The sequence below is a fragment of the Ruditapes philippinarum genome, unplaced genomic scaffold, assembly GCF_026571515.1.
Source record: "Ruditapes philippinarum isolate M1 unplaced genomic scaffold, ASM2657151v2 ctg579_1_1_1_1, whole genome shotgun sequence".
Taxonomy (NCBI): domain Eukaryota; kingdom Metazoa; phylum Mollusca; class Bivalvia; order Venerida; family Veneridae; genus Ruditapes; species Ruditapes philippinarum.
Window position 1 is genome coordinate 168,402 of NW_026861557.1, and position 20,921 is coordinate 189,322.

Sequence of the window (20,921 nt, forward strand, 5' to 3'; positions counted from 1 at the left end):
TACGTTAATTAAATAGTCTAGTTTTCTATTTGGTCATCCGTCTTTTTCATTCACTGATCTTTAAAACCTTATTTCAGTTTATGAAAATGTGTTTTTATAAAAGATTTAAAAAATGGATTTTTATAATTTTATGAAGGAGTGTATAATTCTATGATTTTTTTTATTTGCGTGCAAGATTCGACTTTGGATTACATTGAGTCTTAATTTGTCAATAGTCATTGGATAATTTACATGTGTATGATTAAAAATACTTCATAGCTACCTGGAAAAGGATTTTTTTTATAATTGGTAAGATTTTGTAAATCTTTTTTTTTTCAATAAATTTGTTTTTGTAATAATAAACTGAGATAATATCTTAAGTGGGTTTCCTATTTGTTAACATGCACGACCTTATATCAGTTGAAGGAATCTACACAACGCCTATTCCACTCCCCGAAATATCGCATGAAATTGTTATGCAAACTGTACACCTATACATATCATAATATTTAAGATATACATGTACATGTGATAGAATTGGATATTCCACATGTTGATCAGACTGACGTTAATTTAATTGGAAATCATGAATGACTCCGGATAATTTCATTGGCATTTACTTCCTGTGCCCCAAAGAAAACAGTACAACATTAAAGAGCACGCTGTCTTAAAAATGACCGATGTCCCCGAGTCCGGCTAAAAATTGATTCGTGCTGGAGCAAACCAATACGATATAACTAATGTATCAGTATCCCAACACATTCTGATTTTTAAGTAGGTACATTGTACATGTATACTAGAATTCGGTTAAACTAAACGATCCATATGCGTGAACAACACTTTAAATTTGTTTGATTTGAGCCGCGTCATGACAAAACCAACATAATGGGTTTGCGACCAGCATGGATCCAGACCAGCCTGCGCATCCGCGCAGTCTGATCAGGATCCATGCTGTTCGCTATCAGTTTATCTACTTGTAATAGGGTTGGTAAGCGAACAGCATGGATCCTGATCAGACTGCGAGGATGCGCAGGCTGGTCTGGATCCATGCTGGTCGCAAACCCATTATGTTGGTTTTGTCATGACGCGGCTCGTTTATTTACCCTCGCCAACATGTTGAACCATAGGGCAGCAATACTGTTGTACAATTTGTACTCAAGCAAACCAAACCAAGACAGCCATAATTTGACTCACACGACTTGTTTATACGCAGGCTCCATATATGACGTATGAATAGAATAATAGTTGAAATAAATACTGTAATCCATATGTGGATATAGGTTCCATATCCAGCATCAAATTTAATGAAGTAAAATCAAAACACTCGCAATGTCTTATAAAAATAAAACCTTTACCAGTAACAAATGTGATTTATATATATATTTGTTGAGTAAGATTGAAAAGGACATATCAATATTACAATTAAAAATAAATTAACTTGATGAACGAGTACTTTTTCAAGGTCAAATAAATGATTATGTTTGTGTCACTGTATATTACATCCAATGTCAATTGTTTAAAAAAAGTAAAGTAATATTAACATAGATTACATGGTATAAATAAAAATCATTTTATTGATACTGATGTCAAATTTTAAACATGTTCAGCTTTCATTTTTGTTTCTTTTTATAATGCTTGTTAACTGCCAATGTATTTTGTATTAAGCGAAGAAGAGATTCCGAGTATAACTGTGTTTGGATATGGAACACATATCCACATATGAATCACAATTTGAATTTTGGCCTTACTTATCTTCTTTCGTTGATGATTTCCAAACAATTAGGTCAGCATTGTGTTGTGGGATTTACAGTCTTTTAGGCTTACTTTCAGTCATTTTCTTTCATCTTACGTTGTATTTTTTACACACCTAAACCCACGACAAAAAAGGCTGCATTAAGTGACAATACATGAATATAGTGTGAATAATAATAATAATAATAATAATAATAATAATAATAATAATAATAATAATAATAATAATAATAATAATAATAATAAAATAAAAATAATATATAATTAAAGGAACTGTATAAGGGTCGAATAGCATTTAGATTTGTTCATATTCATCAAAAATAACTCAAAATTGTAAACTTTAACGTGCAATTTCCTGTAAATGGCGTCCACTTATGGGAGTTTAACCATCATAATTATGTTTAACCGGAAGCCACGGATATCTCTCTAACCGATGCACATTTCAGTGAACCATATGAAGCCGGTCCCCCGTGATAATTCGATCGGAGGTATCTGACGTGATGTGACCGTTTTCGCGGAAGTTTTCTCTACTAACCTTCAAACAAATCGTCTCATTAGGATTCTGTTTTTCTATTTATACAAGCAATGTTTGTGTGTTCATTAGTGCGTGCGTGCGTGGCAACTTTTAAAGATTCAAGATTCAAAATATTTTATTTGGTAACGGAAACATGACGTTTCTTGCTGCACAAACACATACATATACAATGATACAATAAAACTTGTCAACATGACACAATTTTATAGCAGAAAATATGATACGTATACTGTCAAACAAGGGAGAAAGGGGAGGCTAGAAAACAAGGAGGTTGAACTAATGGAGAAATTGTATATTATTTGACTTACTAAATAACTGCCAAAATAGGTAAAATGTTACATGAAATTATTGAACTATAGCACGGACAGTATGTATATTAATTTTATTTAAAACGATAGATGTTGTAATAAGCTTTAAATCATGGCAATGCTCAAACATTTTTCACAATACATAGCAGACCGCGTGCAGCATATAACTATTATAAATTGAGCCGCGTCATGACAAAACCAACATAATGGGTTTGCGACCAGCATATGGATCCAGACCAGCCTGCGCATCCGCGCAGTCTGATTTGGATCCATGCTGTTCGCTTACAAACCCTATAACAAGTAGAGAAACTGGATCCATGCTGGTCGCAAACCCATTATGTTGGTTTTGTCGTGACGCGGCTCAATTGCCAAGAGGATTATTATTTTTTTCCATAACATAAGTATGCTTCGTGGATTTTGTTTCCATTGTTTAAAATAGACTTCTACGAAATCTAAGATGACTAACATGTATTATTATATATTATTATATGTCCGGTAGAAAGGTCATATACGTACACTCGTGAACTTTCGGCATATTTCGCCCCTAATTTCCGTGACTTTCTAAGATGAAGCAACAAAAAGTCATTAGTAACGAGCACTCTGTAATACGGAAAATGACGATCTTGTACAAACGTTTGAAGAATAGTATACTTAACAGCAGGAAGATTAATAAGCGAACATTTTATATATTAATATAGTATTTGGAATTATTCGGAATCCATCAAAGGTTTGCATTGATATAAATTTGTATACCTATGAGTTGTTATTTGATGTAACGAGTTCGTGAAAATGTTATTTAGCGAGCTATTCTGTCTCTGTCGAACTTAATAATTACATTTTACTGTTAAGATGAGTTTCATAAAAGTTTACATTAAGACACAACGAATGTTAGATTCTTTTTATCGCAACACTAAATTTGACCAAAAAACAACTCGTTTACAACTTTATTTTCATTTATAAACAGTGGCTTAACATTGAAATATTACAATGTATAAAATAAGGAAACACGTAATAATTATATTTCACAGAAAACAAGGGAAGCCAAGTCCTTAATTTTACACTCCTCTATGTACAATCCAGCGTCTTGTGTGAAGATGCAGGTTACGTTCCTTGAAAATTAAAGTTAATGAAATATTTGACCAATCATGGGCACTTTAAATTTTGCACGATATACATATTTTATTTTTCTTTGCTAGATCTATTTGTATCGCAAATTTTCTTCTTACAGAATCATCTATCAAGTAAACAGGTCAACCAAAGACGCAAACCAAACTTTTGGTTTCTTTTGGTTTCTTACATCGTAATATAAAGAAAAACTCAGAACCCCTTAAGTCCATATGGCATGTAAGACAACTAGAATATGCATCTGAAGCCTGCATGGTTCCGCCTTTGTCAAACTTAAACTGATCAGACAATCTGTGAAAAGTATACATGTATATAAGCGTTGGGTCAAGTCTGGCTTTAGACGCACTTTAGATTATTTTCAATATACATTGTACAATGGAATAACGTTACATGGCCCCTCATGAATCATATTAAAACAGAAAGAAGAAATGTGAATTGATAAATAGCCATGCCAAACAAGGATATCAAGAATAACACAAAAAGAGTTAAAAACAAACTCTTATTTCCATTGTGGTCCTTAGACTATAGTTTTGTGTGACTTAGGAAGATATATTGAGTATGATAAATTATCAGATGTTACAGATTCTTATATGGTGCAGACTAGATCTTCGTCGTAGTTACTGTAGAGTCTCCGCATGTTGTTGGTCTAAAAACACGATATGGTCGCTATCCCCATAGAAGAATAACTCACCCTATTAGGGAGAGCCTCCCGGGCCGACACACCCACATGCTGAACTATAGCGAGGTAACAGACGTCCTTTCCAAGCAAATTCTTCCAATGGACCAATCTATCCCCTAATATTGTTTCACCAGTTCAATATGACTGTTAGCCATATTGAACATATTTCACTGTAACAGATTGCCAGATGGCTTTTACTTTTGCATGACGTGCCGAATGCCTTCGTGTCTGCGTCCTCGCGGGGTGGATAGGGAGGGTGTTAACATTAGAGGCAGATGAATGAATGAATGAATGAATGAATGAATGAATGAATGAATGAGTGAATGAATGAATGAATGAATGAATGAATGAATGAATGAAATATTTCGTCACATTTTTATACATTTATCATTGAATTTTCCTAATTGACTAATGAAGTATACACATATACCTCCATGAGCTTCGTTTACCGGTTTATTTTTACTCGCCAAATGTAAATAAAAGGGAAGAGCAAATATTTGGGAAGTTTTATTACAGTTTTTGAGGTATCGAGGAGTGGAGGGCTGGTGGTTTGGGTTTATTTTTAATTTCTTTGCCGTAAAATCAATTCTTAATGATATTATTTCTTAATGATAATACCTTAATAATTGAATTAATAAAAATAATTATAGATAAATGCTTTATCTGTTCAAGCCCACCATGAATTATTTACTTCATTTCATTCAGACTTCCGGTATACAGATCCGCAAATTAAAATTCACATGTCGTAAAGTAAACACTATGTTTACCGGAAGTAAGAGAAACCAATATGGCGGACGGTCGGATAATTTTGTGATCGATTATAATTTTAAATTTCTCGATATACAAACGACTGTATTATTATGGGTCTTTAAGAAAGGTTTGAGTTATTCAATTGATAATGTAATCGTGCTTAAAATGAGTATTTTAGCCTTTACAATGACTTAAAAACAATCAAATGAGTCACAAGTGACAAATAATTTTAATAAGAGCCTTATACTAGTTATAGTAAATAGAGGCCAGCTAGATATCGGCCCGATATCATCATTATGAGGACAGAAAAATTAAGAACTTAAATTCTTTTTCTTTTTTCTCAAAATAATTTAGATTACTTGCTTACTCTTGAAAGTGTTTTGAAATGAAGAATTGACGGTAATGTTCATAAATTATTTTGAATCTTTTTGATTATTCAGGAGTAGCTTATAATTTCATGTAGAACTAGAAATATACTAGTTAGTACTAGAAGCTAGAACAGGCAATCTCCTACTGCTAGACCTTATCTCTAATATGGAATTAGGCAAAGCCTATGAACGTGGAAGTCTTTCATATTTTTTTACATTTTCCGTTTTATAGGTTGCATTCAGTATTTCATCAAATTCATGCACCGCTCCCATTTTCACTTGGAACACCTCAACAAATATTATTTAGCCAAAAAGTTGTGATTTTTCTGTTATTGGAATACTCAGCCTGTTATCATTTAGTTACATTGAAAATGACGGCGCCCAACTAGACATGACACTGAAAATTTCACTTATATGTAGTATGGAAATCTATATATTTTTTAATTGTTTTTCACAGTTCACTTGATTTCCATTTAAAATTTAAATGTACACATGTAGTCTATAGCTGGGCAAGCCCAAGCCAGCTTTGCGAACCCATCCTTTGATTTCCCAGTATTAGGTAATTAAAAATTACAGAGGAATATAAGCAGCTCTAAAAATAGATAATTTCCCAGTCCAGACCCACAGTCCCTTGCGCAAGATTTATTGGCCCAAGGTGTTGTTTAACTCTTTACCCCATATATACCTTTATAAAACTGGTACTTTTTATGGTTATAATATAGTTTTTTTTACTCCTGGTTTAGGAATGTTAAAATATGCTAATATGCTAAAATCACGCATATTTTCTCCAAGGAAAAGGCCGAGGCCCCTTCCTCAAAAATGGTGTTTTGGCCCTGGATTTTATTGGCAATAACACCCCCTCCCTCCACCACCAAAAAAAAAATCAACAACAATAACTCTATCAACTCCTAATTACTTCGATCTGTTTATCAACAACGATGAAATATACTGGTCAAGTTGCCAACTGCAGAACATAATTTGTCGCCTTTTCATACCCAAAATGCTGATTTGATTAGCGATAATCTTGAGATGTCGCTAGTTATTGTTTCATATTGAATATTAAGACCAATTATCCGGTGCCTATTCAACAATCTGCTACAGGTATTTTTCACACCAATTAGTGTCGTATTTATCAGCTGATAAACATGTAAACACACCTTCAGTGTATTAGACTATGTTACTGTTCATATCAATATTTCGTTCGGAACGGAAGTTACAAATATAAACCAGTCAATGACCCACAAAAAGTTGACTGTGTCGCTGTGTTTTGAGATAAGAAGTGATAAAACGGAAGTTTTAGATGGAAAACCAGATGTGTACTTTTCCATTCTTAAAATAGAAAATGCTAAATTTAGACTGGAGATTCCAAAAGTCATACTTTTCGTAAGTTTGAGCCAATCGTGATTTTCTTGAGCCAATTTAATTATTTTGGAGCCAATTTGCTCATTGGCTCCTGCCAGCGCGAGCCCTGGTTATGCAGTTCAAATGTCTTGCAATTTTGAGCATTAATTTAGAGTTTGTATGAATTTATTTTCAGTGAGTGTGATGCACATTTTGCCTACACGATGACTATTTGGGAACATGGGCTTATTTTCATTGCACTGTTATGTACTGCAGGTAAAATATCATATGTTTATATTAATTTATAATTTACAGTAAAGTGGATATCTTAAACATTTTAAAGAACATAACTTGACACACATATGTATATGACTGTACTTGAACTGTTATACCATTTGACTTTCATGAATGTAACATAATTTAAATACATAGTAATGCATGTCAGTCTGTGTTTTGGCTTCTTTGTAATGAAGATAAAGTATAATTTAAAAGCCTTTGACTTTAAAGCGGATAGACTTGCGATATGAATTTTACAATACAATGGTATTTAATAGCATATCAGAATTATTGTCATTTTAACTCTTGGCATTAATCCATTATTGTTATCAAAATGAAGAATGAAGTTAGAATCATAAAACAAAAGTATCATCAATTTAAATAAAGGAGGTTAGTCCATAATGTTTAAAGTTTTGGTTACAGGGTGCGCAAGTTTAGTATTTCCAAGAAGCCCAGGTGTGGTATACAGCCCATTGAATCAGACTGCAAGTATACCATGTGAACTGAACTTCCCACTGGATGAGGAACTTGAATTGTTTATGTGGTACAAAGAAACAGTTTATATTCTTTATAAAGGTAAACTCTTTCTATAAGATAGCAATTTTGAAGAAAATACAACAATTCATTACAATTTCCTTCACTTGTATTTCCTACCTGATCTTGGAACCTCAAACTTGATGATATGAGGAAGCTATGTATTTAATAAAATGCTCTCCTGTCTGAATTAATAATGTGTTTACACTTTAGGATTTTCATCATCAATAGGTAAAACGTTGCTGTAGATATGATAGTGTTGGGTTAACTTACAACCTTGCCATGAAGAAATCAATTTAAGCTCGACCTTTTCTAAGAAAACATTGAACTCAGTCATGCTGTTGTTGTAGTCCAAAAACTTAGGCATGAGTCTTTTTTTAAAAATTTCTTAATGTATTGCCTACATTGTATATGTTACATTTCAATAAAAATAGAATAAGAAAATGAAAGTTAAACTCCTGGCAGTTGCATGAAGTCTATGAGGCATTTGAGACTGTTTATGCCTAATACCTTGGAAATATGGGTACCACAGAAATATGAGGCACCAGTATACTGTTAAAACTAGCTTCATAATGTGATCTTTTTTTCAGATAAGACTTAAAAGTATAGAAATTATTACACATATTCATCTGTTTTAATGTGGACCATAATACGTTATTTTTGTATTGTCTTATTTAAATAATGTAATATTTCCTTTTCTCCTGTAGATTATTTTGCTATGTGGCTACTATTTGATTTTTTTTAATACAAAATATACTCTACATATAGAGGATATTCAAGTTTTTCTATAAATACATGGTTTATTTTCATCAAGTGGTATGAAAATAAATATTTCATGAGTGGCGGTAGCCACTAGTGAAATATGGTAATTTTCATGCCACTAGATGAAAATAAATCATGTATTTATAAAAAAAACTTGAATTTTCTGTTTATTATATACATTTTTCTCCTTTCTGACAGTAAAATTTGAAAGACTCTTCCTGAAATTTTGTGTACTGGCAGAATTTAAAAGAAAGTAGTTTGGCAACACACCAGTGAAATTACGGAAAATATGTTTCACTGCAGTGAAAAATAAATTTTTACAGTGAAAATATGGAAAATGAAAATACGCATTTTATTTCCTCAATATTTCTCAATATTTTATTTATGAGTAATTAGTATATAATAAATGATTATATACCAGTTAAATATATGTTTATGTAAAAAGAGGTCTTCCTTCACCAGTATCGCTAGAAAGTTGCCATATGACATTTACAGTGGAAGTGTGACTTAAATAAACTAATAAAAAATATTTATATAAATTTGAAAACTTTTTACATATGTGTGTAATAAAACATTTCAGATAAAAATGGGCAAATCAAGCACAGAGAACCAAGTGATGAAAACAAGTTTACAATATCTGGGGACAACTCTTCTCTAATTATTTCTAGAGTGCAGTCGGAGGACGGTGGTAATTTTACATGTAGGAAGAGCTTTAAGAAACAAGTAAACGGTGCCTTGGAATTCTTTGAAGAGGCAAAATCAACAGAATTGATAGTTCAAGGTAGGTGTGATATAGAGTGTAGGGTTATAATATTTTCACTGAGTGGCTCGTATACAGAGATTTTCTATACGCTTGTAATGTTTGCTGTTACTTTTATCTCCAAATGAATATTTCTATGAAGTTCTGATTTCTGACTTTTATGTGCAATTTGTGGTGTTTTAAGAGAAGATAAAAATTTAAAACAGATACAATTAGTACATAAAGGATCCTTTCAAAATTTGCATCAAACATTTTGGTAAAAATTTTAATTCTATGTATCTGGGCCCAAGTTGAACAAGCAATTACAAAGATAGGATCATAGGTCCATAACTCGAAAATGGTAAAATGATAGAACATGTACACATGTAACATGTCTTTACTGGATAGTGTTTTTACAAAATGAAATTTCTGCAAATAATTTCAATAAATATAATGATAAAATCGGTGTTTAAATTCATTTGTTGATGGAAGCTTTTCCTTAGTTTGATAAAAATATAGGAATAAAACTGTACAAAACATCTTTTTTATGAAACTGAATTCATTTTTTAAGCTGTAAAATGTTGACCAGGGGCAATTTGTCCCATGTACAGTACATTTTCTTAAATGTTTTTCATTCTAAGGTGTGCATCACTTTCTCCTTTATCTTCATGAGATTATTGTAAAATGGGGTTTTACTTTGAAAAGACTCTGAAGTGAAAAACTAAAAATTTTCCTCCTTTTTGTGTGACATACATACTCAATATTAATGTTTGGTAAGAAATTGGTTGTTAGTTTTGCCAGTTCTTTGTGTGTGTATGTGTGTGTGTGAACAAGTCTCATATGTTATTTACAGAACTGCAAAACGTGTCTCTTTCTGAAGAGTTTGATGACTATGATGTCATTGATGATGTCATAGATGATGTCATAGATGAAAATGTTACCATTTCTGATGGTGAGATACAGAAATCTTTAGGATGCACTCATCAATGTTGTTATAATTTACTTTGTTTTATAAACTTGTCTGATAAAAAGTCTGTGTAAAACATTTGCATGTGTACCTAGCTTTTTGGTAATTTTGTGATATAATTTTGTGACATTGAAGTTAATCATTTCCAAATTTAGGAAAGACAGAATATAAAAAAAGAAGTTTGCCATCTATTATTTGAAATATATCAGTGTCCTCTAAATAAAAAATATTTAGCAGAAATTTTAATTATTAAACACTGTGTTAATATTAATTGATATGAAGGTTACATTCAAACAGCACATGCTCTTACTTCATTAGAAAACATAAAGTACATGACATGTAGCATTACATTAGCAGCAACGTCATGTTTATAAAGAATTTCTCTTTAAACATTTTATCAAAAACTGTTGTCAGTCAGTTATATTACTTTTTATCAGACAAGGTGACCATTTTTTAGTACCAGTTGGTCGTAGATTTGTTGAAATGTTAAACTTTATGTTGTCCAATCATCATTCAGTTCCAGTGTTGTTGTAACTCACCTCTACTAATCTGTTGTTTAAGTTTCAGTTTATGATTTAAATCCATTATTTGATTTGTTTCAGCATATACATGGCATTTGGGTTGAATGGAGTGTGCTTTCTTTGAATGTTGTTGTTTTTTTTTGTTCAGTTCTTTTGTCCATTAAATTTTGTTGATTAAGCTTTATTATAAGCCATAGCCTTAGTCATGTGTTTTGTACTTAAATGTTACGCATTTATAAAATGATTAGCATATGCCATCAATATAAAAATATTACTTTTGATAGTTCAAATTAGGAATCTTATCTTGACCCTGCACTCTGTGAAATGAACATAAATAACTTAAGCATTATTTCCTACAAAAAAGGAATAAAACAATAGACTGTTGATTCAGATTCAGACCAGGCTAGAAAACAAGGGAGAGGCAGGATTAGAGCAACGTGAGCTCACACATTACAGCAGTCTGATAAAATAATCTATACCAAATTTAACAATGAAAAAATTCAACTTCCATGTCTGTTACACAAAATCAGAGACAAAGATAACATCTACTTCTGTTAACTACAAACAGAAGTTTAAATGGCTATGCATGTAATTGTTTTGTTCATAGAGAGGTGCAGATCTACTGTCACTTTATGTAAACAATAAATATACAATATAATATGAGCCGTGTCATGATAAAACCAACGTAATGTGTTTGCGACCATCATGGATCCAGACCAGCCTGCACTTCTGCGCAGTCTGATCAGGATCCATGCTTTTCGCTATCAGTGTCTCTACTTGTAATAGGGTTTTTAAGCGAACAGCATGGATCCTGATCAGACTGTGCGGATGCGCAGGCTGGTCGCAAATGCATTGGGTTGGCTTTGTTGCGACGCGGCTCATATAGCTATGTGTCATGAAAAAGCTAAAATGAGCATGAGATATGTGTTTATATGTACCTGGTATATGCTTAAGTTTTTACCCTAGTATATATAAGCATGATTTATTTTGTGTATAAAGGACTTTTTGTAGAAAACATACAGCTTACTCAGTATGCACTTGACTTTAACTATAAAGCAGGTCATATTTTTGTTCTATGTCCCAGCCATCTAACAGTTTCCGTTTTCCTTCCATAGTCATATTCAGATAAGATATATTTTTTACTTTGTAAAGAGAACAATGAGATGTAAATATTGATTACAATTATGAATGAATGAGTGTCTACCTTATTTATTTGTAAAGAAAAATCTGAATATAAAGTAACTTTATACAAAAAAATGGAGTAAAATATGACCCCCTTTAAAAATGTACTATAAGTAAAGGGGTCATACTTTACATTTTTTTTTTTTTGGTTTCTGTCACATTTAAGATGTACACAGGATTTTTTATCAATCTGGTCATTTTTTTTCTTCCTAGGTCCGATACTCATGCCTGTGTGTTAAATATTATCAATTTAGACTTGAGAATCTGCACAAATTTACCGCCAATACAGTAATTTTGTAACTGTAATGATTCATGTAGTCAAATGACACTTGAAAAAAAAAATGATTTGACTCGTGAAAATTTTGGCCAAAGAGTCTTTGATTCGAGAAACTCTGACTCAACAGAGAGCCCTGTTAAAAGAGTTGAAGTGTAAAACATGTTTTGATGAATTTGGATGCATTGTTACATTTGTACCTCAAAACATGATCTATTGTACCTGCCAAATTAGTAATATCTAGGTAGTGGTCTGCCACTGAGATAAGATAGTACATGTATATTGATGTGTAGTTTAAAAGAGTAATTGCTAAATATTATGCATGTAGGCGATCGTCGGTTCCCTTATGGTGAGTATGCCTATTCTAATGACGTCTCTAGGATGCTAGATGTTGTAGATAATACTTGTTATAGGCCGGGAAACATTCACTCAATTCTTAGCATGGCTACATATCAATAACGATTGACCAATCAACTCAAATTGTTTCATTTTCCTAATTTCTTTCACCAAGAGTGTTGGAATTTTTTTATTAATATGTGCATGCAACTGTTTTGTTTTGATAATTCAGTAACTAATAGACTTTTGACAATTTTTTTTAGAATAATAGCAGTTAAAATATATCTGATATGGATTTTCAGCCATCAAAAGCTTGTATAAATTAAACAAACTTTGTCAATTTTTCTTTACCATAATTAAGCAGGCTGTTGACATGATTTATACAGCTGATTTATACAAGTCAGTGCAACGCAAACTCACAGTTTATAAACGAAATCACTGTACCCTGTCTTGCAAGCCTATACAATTTAATATGTACCCTGTCTTGTGAGTACAAGCACATTTTACATCAGCTCACTGTACCTTTCTTGGGAGACTATATATTTTAACTTGTATCTTTCTTGCCAGTACAGAAAATAGACTGGTTAATATGATGTGAAACTTGATTGTGATAACAAGGAAAGTGATAAAGTTTGGCATATTTTTACAAGCTTTTGATGAATGAACTGCCTTGATAGGTTACAAGAAAATTTTGAATGTTGATATTAACAGCTAACTTAAGTATAATGAAGGGACAAATAAGAATTGAGTTTATGTAGCTCATATGGTTACAAAGAGGGAAATCAGCAATGTTAAATATGTTTCTATATTCATGTAAATATAAAATCTGTGCAATTTTAAGGTGGATGATGCAATTATATACATTAGAGAAACCTTACTGAATATTTCTAACATGTCAGTTACCCAAGGGATCATTTCATACATTTTTACTTGAATTTCTGTTCTGGGAACAGATTTTTTTACTTGAAATCTTTTTACTTTGAAACATTGGTGGCTGCTATTGTTGATAAATTCATTAAACAAACAATCTCAAAATAACTTCCTGTAGGTAATGAGAAAATGGATTTGTCTATACAATAATGTTTTTTTTGGTTTCTATGGAAGCAGACTAACATTACTATGGAAAAGGTTTATTTAGTTTTTGTGTAACCAAGAATAAAACAGAAGATTTACAGAAGTTGTTAGAGTTTAGAAGACAGTTTAGAAGGAGATTAGAAGATGGTTATTGGTTGAGGTTATAATGAGACAGTTTTTTTACAATGTATGCCAGGTTATCTTGAATGATTTTATTTGTAGTTTTTCAGATCACACTTAAATTCTTGAAAATTCATATGTCACCTTTCTAGTGTTACTTATAGTGTAACTGAGGCAGAATAACGTAAACGACATATTGATATAAAATTTTATGATTGAACGTCAGGGTAAATTGTTTTTTTTAAGGCAGATGAAAAATTGATATTCAGTAATTCTGTATATTTGATAAATGAAATAAAACTAGTTCAAAATAAAACAAAACAACAGAAGATAAGCTGGCAATTATTAAAATCATGTCACAAATGTTTATCATAAAAATTACTCATTCTTCACAATCATTTCTGAAATTTACAGTTAGTTCATATAAGTCATGGATGGTTCCAGAATATTTGAAGTATTTTTTACCAGGTTCTGTATTTTGATTTTCCATGTTATTAATTTAAATGTTTCCATTCAAGACAACTCTTTGGACCACAGCACCACCTCGGCAAAACAGTCCTTTGTATAGCAATAATCTTTTAAAACAACAGTATCATTTCTTCCTAAGATAGAGATTTAACCTCTCATCACCTCTCAACAACAAATAAAATGATAGTCACCAGAAGAATTTTGCTCTGCAGGGGTTGTTTTGAATATTGTTCATATATATAATAATAATAAATAACATGTCTATGCTGCATGTAAAAGCAAACATATATGTGTCTATGCAATCTGACCAGACTACCATGCTAACTGCTAGGTGACCCAATATAAATGACCCAACCCTTGTGACTGAGGGGTTGCTTTATGGGTTAAGGTATCAGAATTGCAGGCATCATTTATCCCTACGTGATAGAAAGAGGCAAGAAAAATGGGTCAAAAATTGCTGTTTCTATGCATCTCTAAGCTCCAGCAGGTGAGTTGGTTTTGACCACTGGCTTTGTTTTGAGTTAGTAACACCAAAGGTTAAATCATCTCTTTTTTTTTGGCGCTTTATGACCTAAATTGTGTTGGTGCATGGAAAAAACCAAACAAAATGAAATGAGAGATAAACTGTTAACAAGACCATGTATGGTACAGTACTAAAAATCATTTGACTAGGTTAGGATTTTCTCAAAGTAAAATGACTCCTTTTTCCTTTAGGATAAATGATAATGTTGTTTTACTGTTTGTGAGTATGCCATTGCATAAAGGTCCTGTAGTATTATACTTAAAATTTTAATTTAAGTTAACATTTTTGTTAAGCATTTAATTGTCTCAATATTTTAAGTTATAAAGAAATTCATTACTGTGATAAGACTGTTCACCCTAAAGAGTTGTCTTTAATGGAAACAAGAAATTTAGCTTTTAATGTGGTTTAGTAAAAGGTCAGAGATTTTGTTTGTATGTGGGTCAGGGAGGACTAAAATACTGTAATCTGTGGTCACATTCAACTAATTCTTCATTGTTGATTCGTGAAGTCTTGTCAATTGTCATAATTGCTCAAATCAATTCACTTACAAATTTATGTATGAAGTATGTAATACACATAATATATTTCATCAAGCAAAGTCAGTAGCTTTTTTATGAGTTTACATTTTCAGGATAATATCTTTTTATCTTTTTAAAGCCTTCAGTTTTCCACACATAAAAAAATGTTCAATTTTATTTCAATGCCATCTTGAAAGTTGACCTGTTGTTATTGTTTGTTTTTTTTAATATATATGAAATGATGTTAGTGTAAAAGATGTGATTGGATTGTTTACTAATGTATTGAATATTTAATAAAGTTCTTAAAGTGACCTGTTCTCACTGTTCAGATGAAATCATGACTTGAAAAATGATTATCTACTGCAGTGCCAACATTTGAGCATCCGCGCAGTCTGATCAGGATCCATGATGTTTGCTTACAAACCGTATAACAAGTAGAGAAACCGATAGCAAACAGCATGGATCCTGATCAGACTGCATGGATGTGCAGGCCGGTGTGGATCCATGCTGGTCGCAAACCCATTATGTTGGTTTTGTCGTGACGCGGCTCATTTGTTAAGTTTAAGACAAGGTCTATGCAGATAGGGAGAGACATATGAAAATATCATCAGTATACTTTCAAACTTTAATAAATTTCCTTTGTTTTAGTTTATTGCTATTTAATTAAGAGTAATGAATAAAGGCAGTACTCAGAACAAAACTATTCTGTAGCTTTATCTATGTGGCGGAATGGTTAAGGTTGTTGACTTCAAACCATTTGCCCCTCAACGCTTTGGGTTTGAATCCCGACAGAGATTTCGGATTCTTCATGTGAGGAAGCTATCCAGCTAGCTTACAGAACGTCAGTGGTTCTACTCAGGCACCTGTTCATGCCCCTAATAATACATGGGAGGGTGCCTGAGGTCTTCCTCTACTAATAAAGCTGGAAAGTCACCATAATACCTATACTGTGTTGGTGTGACGTAAAACCCAAACCAACAAACAAAAAATTTCTAGTGTAGTCAGCACTCAATATTTTCAGACATTTAAGGGTGATTGCCCGAAATTTCATCTGCTTGTGAACATGTCACTTTAATTTGGCATGTTAGATAATAGATATGCAAGACAAGATAACAGCATGTGTATATAAACATTGTATATTTATTGCAAATTTATCTAGCTCATAAATGTTATATATTTCAGAAGATAGTTAATAATTACATGTATTTTCCCACATTCCCATGTACTATCATCATTTAAAAAAAAATTTATTGTGAAACTTTGTATCATGAAATCCCATTGTACTTCTAGATAATAATTATATTCATTTTTTTATGTACAGTAGACTTAATAATCAGTCATACATGTATTTATTATAAAAACTGCAATCACTCATCGTTATTTTTCTTCCATTGTTTTGTTGTAGCTATTTTTTCCATTCATATACTCAAAACATTTTCTTATTATTAATGTCATACTAACATATTTCCTGATTTTTGTATTGATTGTGTCTTTTCATATTGTACAAGTGGTTAACTTTTAGTTTCCTGTTTAGGATAATCACAGTAGAGTATATGTATCTTGTAATGTTATTTCTACAGTCAAGTAATTCTTTGTGTATGAATTAACTCTAACCACACTAAATCCCTTTAATGTAATAGCCCATCATTAAATCTGGGCAAAAACATTTTATAATTTTTTTTGAGAAATTTTCATAATATTTTCTGCCTGCCAGTAAGCTCAATAGGCTGAGCAGCAACTTGGTTCCTCATAGGTAGCTGGTTCAGTCCTAAAGCTAGACGAAACATCTCTGTTACAGTTGATATTCAACATTGAGTGACAGAGTCTCATGGTTATTTGTCTGTCACCGCTGATTCAGAAATCATATTGGATTAGTAGGTGATTACTTTCAGAGAAAGAGACTTGTTTGTTGGTTTTTCTGTTGTTCTTTTTTATCCAATTTTAACACATGATACCCAGACAAACAAATAGGTAAACAGGTAGGTTTATACTGTAAAGTCACAATACTCATTATAGAACGAAAGTAGTAAAGAGAATCATATTTGACTCAAATTTAAGCATTTACTTATGAAACTTCTATGTTTGGCAGCAAAATTGAAAATAAATCTTGAGTAATTGACATTTGATGTGATTATTTCACTGTTCCTTTAGTGTTACTATTTCTAAATATTTAGGAATAATTATATATATATGGTAAAATTTATGTGGGAAGAATTTAGATGTTAACCTGTGTTTTTCTAGCTATACCTTACTAGTGAAATTAGTAATCTGCCTAAACTGTAATGAAATAGTGTTCTACTATTATTCTTTAAAAACTGTTCTACCATTGTAGTTGTTGTTGTTGTTGAATGTGTAAGATTTTACGTGTTGTTTTAGTGTGTAACATAGACATTTGTTGTCTTTTATACACTGTATTCCTTAGTTACATTTTAACAAAAACTTGCTTTACAATTGTCTACTCTTCACATTTGTTTTCCCTTCATTTATTTCTGAGTTCTATAATATTTACTTTTATTTCTGTTTTCTATAACATATTTGAAAAAGTATCTCAGCAATATTAGTTGTCTTGGTTCCTTATTTACTGGTAATTTACCACTCAAAATTTGAAAAGTTTGTAATTATTGTATACAAAAAGTGAACAGCTTTAATCTTTTTAAAATGAATTCAGAACAAAAACTAAAAATAATGTTTGTCCCAGTTTCCAAGGCTATTTGCGGTGTTTTCAAAATAATAAAGAAAAACATCATGTTAAAATTGTGAAAAATAAAAATAATGACAATTGATAAATTTTGAGTTGTATAATTCAGTGTTCATCAACATTATGTTGAAAAGTCACCAGTAAGACAATATTTTTTACAATATCTGGTTTGTTTGTCACTTTTTTTTTCCTTTTCATTTGTTTATCATTCATACAGTCATCTCATCTCCATTACAAATTTTTTTACTTGTTTACTTATCAGTTAGAATTTTAGTTATGATTCAATTATTTTGATGCTAAAAATGAAGTTGTCCATTTTAATTGCATGTTATATAGATAGCATGGGTTTTTCATGACATTTTTAATCCACTTTTGTCGTAACTCTAAAATTGCATGGTCACTTTGATAATGAAACAACAAGGGGCAGGAGAACAGGAAAAGATTTGTTTCGAACAAATTTTAAGTGTACCATTCAATAATATGTAAGAATATGCTTAATTTTGTAATATCTGGTAATAAGTATGTAATGAAACATTTATTACATTATAATTTGAATTGATTAATATAGTATCTTGTAATCAGATTATGAATTTAGAATTTGATATGATGTGAACCTACAGATGTTTTGAAAAACAAGGAGTATGTAAGAAAAATAATGAAGTGATGAATATGAAATATTTTAAGACAACATGTTACCTTATTTTACTTATATATCTTTTGTCAGGAAGAAATCTAGTTAGTTTTTGTGTAATACTATATAGGAATTAGAAATGTATGATTGATAAATCATTCAAATTGACTATTTAGTAAAGTTACTATATTATCTTATAAGGACATATAAGAGAAATGCTCTAGGTTTTTATACTTGAATGAATAAAATGTTCATTGTGTTAAGGTCATTGGTACGATTATTTATAAAAAGAGATATTGACCTTTTAGCTTAATGTGTATTACAGATGTGCCAACCCCACCTGGTATGCCGACAGTCAGTAGTATCGAGTCCCGGGAAGCCATCGTCTCCTGGGAGAAAAGTCTCAAAGATAACAATAGCCCCATACTTAATTATATCATCAATGTGAAAAAGTAAGTAACACTCGTTATGTAACTTTAATAAAAGTAGTAAGGATAAAGAACCGTTTAAGTGATATTTAAAGATAAGCAACAGCTTCCATTATTGTTGTTTTTGATTTTGATATATTTTAATCTTATATTAAGATATAAGATCTAATAGAAGCACTCTTTTTAATTACTTTGATAAATCTGTCATTGAAATTCCTGTCTCGGTTATGTGCAGAAACTTATGCAGAGTGACTTCCCTTAGGTGTATATACAATGTCCACTAGAATCAAGAAGCGTATAAAATTGTATATATAAAATTGTCACATATTGGTAATTTTTTGACAAGTTGAAGTTTGTGAATATGAGTATTTGTTATTATTTAGAATAAGTGATGAAGACTGGACAAAGAGTCGGGCATTGTTGGTGGACAAGAATACAACCAACATTATTGTACGTGGTCTGATACCAAATCAGGGGTACCAGATCAGGGTCATAGCAAAGAATGCCCTCGGGAACTCGGAACCCAGCAGTGAAAGTCAGATATTTATGACATATCCTGCAGGTGAGTCTATTTTTCCCCTCTGTTTTCTTGGTAATTTTACTGTGCATAATACATAAGTTACTAATATAGAAATTATTAGGGATTCTACACTTCCTTATATAAAGAGCAGAGGTAATTATTACATTTATATAAGGAAATTCTCGGAATTTTAACATTTCTTGAAAGTTGTTTGACTGCTTTTGCCATTTAGGTTTAAAGTTATATTAGAAATCAATATTGCAATATTCTTTGAATTGTTGAGTATAATTTTTCATGTATTTTTAGATTAAAATTACAAAATCCTTGTAGGAACTGATCTTTTTATTGGAATATTACAGCTGTAAAATACCCACAACGGAGGAGAAAAATGGTTAAAAGGGATCTCTTAAATACTACCACCAGTCAGTTGTGCTCTCGCAATTTTAGAATGAATTACTAATTATCTTTTTACTTTTGCGCAAGACTATGATTTCTGAATTTTTAATTATTTTTTTTCAAAATTTACAAAACAAAAATCTGCTTGAACCACCTTGTCATCTCCTTCAGGAATCCTGTACGCTGTCTTCCTAAATGTTGTGCACACAGCATTTCTTTTTCAATTATTTTATAAAGAACCTCTTTCCCAAGTTAGGCTTTACAGTGCATTATTACTACAAATTGCGACATTGTTTCAAAATTCCTATTCTAATCAACCTTGCAAGCATGTATATTCTCTTTTTTTTGTCTGAATTGAAATCTACATCAAATTCAATCCATATTTCCTTCTCTTGTCAATTTAATTATAAATAGATTAACTTCTAACATATTTAATTGATGGCTTTATTTTAATGCAGTAGAAAGACAATTATTAACAGAATGTGTAATTAGAAATAAGAATTTATGACTGTATAAATCTAATTAGAAAACGTATAGCCATACAGTATATTCAGATATCAAAGTAGCAAGTTGGTTATTACTCAGGAGGTTTTAGACCATTTAATGTGAAGGTCATTTTGACATTTGACATTAATGCATAATTTGACAGTGTGTTTAAATTCATTTTTGATACAATGAATTCTCATGTTAAGAAGGTAACAAGAAGATTGATATCAGTATAGGAGTTTCTTGTATCCCTCCCTGCTGAAACATTGCCCTCTCATTAACCAAGACAACATAAGTTATTTGAATCCAAGTTAAATAATTCAAATCTTAAACTGTTTCTTTACAATCTTATAATTGATTAAAGTAATATTAGTTTTAAAATATTTCGCAATATTATGCATATAAATATGTTTTGTTTTTGTATTTCATATCAGCTAATTTATTTTGTTGTTAAAAAAATGTAATTAAAAAGGTATGAAGAAAAAGTTTTACAGCATAACTTATGACATAATTTTATATGAATTCAATGTTTTTCTCCAAAATTTTATTCAAAATGTACTAGCATGTATGGCCATCTATTACAGAGTTGGTGTAATTATATTAACCACTGGGTTCTAACCTTTGAGTGTTG

General features: G+C 31.3%; 1 protein-coding gene across 7 annotated transcripts in view; it reads left to right on the top strand.

Annotated features, from left to right (window-relative positions):
• Positions 1 to 20,921, top strand: part of LOC132716086 (tyrosine-protein phosphatase 99A-like) — a 44,779-nt gene continuing 23,858 nt past the window's right edge. For 2 of the 7 annotated variants that reach the window (XM_060699249.1, XM_060699252.1), the window contains exons 1-8: positions 5,136 to 5,255; positions 7,034 to 7,113; positions 7,537 to 7,689; positions 8,990 to 9,190; positions 10,002 to 10,100; positions 18,786 to 18,912; positions 19,272 to 19,450; positions 19,768 to 19,830. In XM_060699249.1, the coding sequence (XP_060555232.1) occupies positions 7,062 to 7,113; positions 7,537 to 7,689; positions 8,990 to 9,190; positions 10,002 to 10,100; positions 18,786 to 18,912; positions 19,272 to 19,450; positions 19,768 to 19,830 (874 nt within the window). In that variant the 5' untranslated portion in view covers positions 5,136 to 5,255; positions 7,034 to 7,061. Of the gene's footprint in view, positions 289 to 3,240; positions 3,302 to 5,135; positions 5,256 to 7,033; positions 7,114 to 7,536; positions 7,690 to 8,989; positions 9,191 to 10,001; positions 10,101 to 12,420; positions 12,442 to 18,785; positions 18,913 to 19,271; positions 19,451 to 19,767; positions 19,831 to 20,921 lie in introns of those variants that run through there. The other 5 variants (XM_060699251.1, XM_060699250.1, XM_060699254.1 and 2 more) reach the window with 5 other exon arrangements.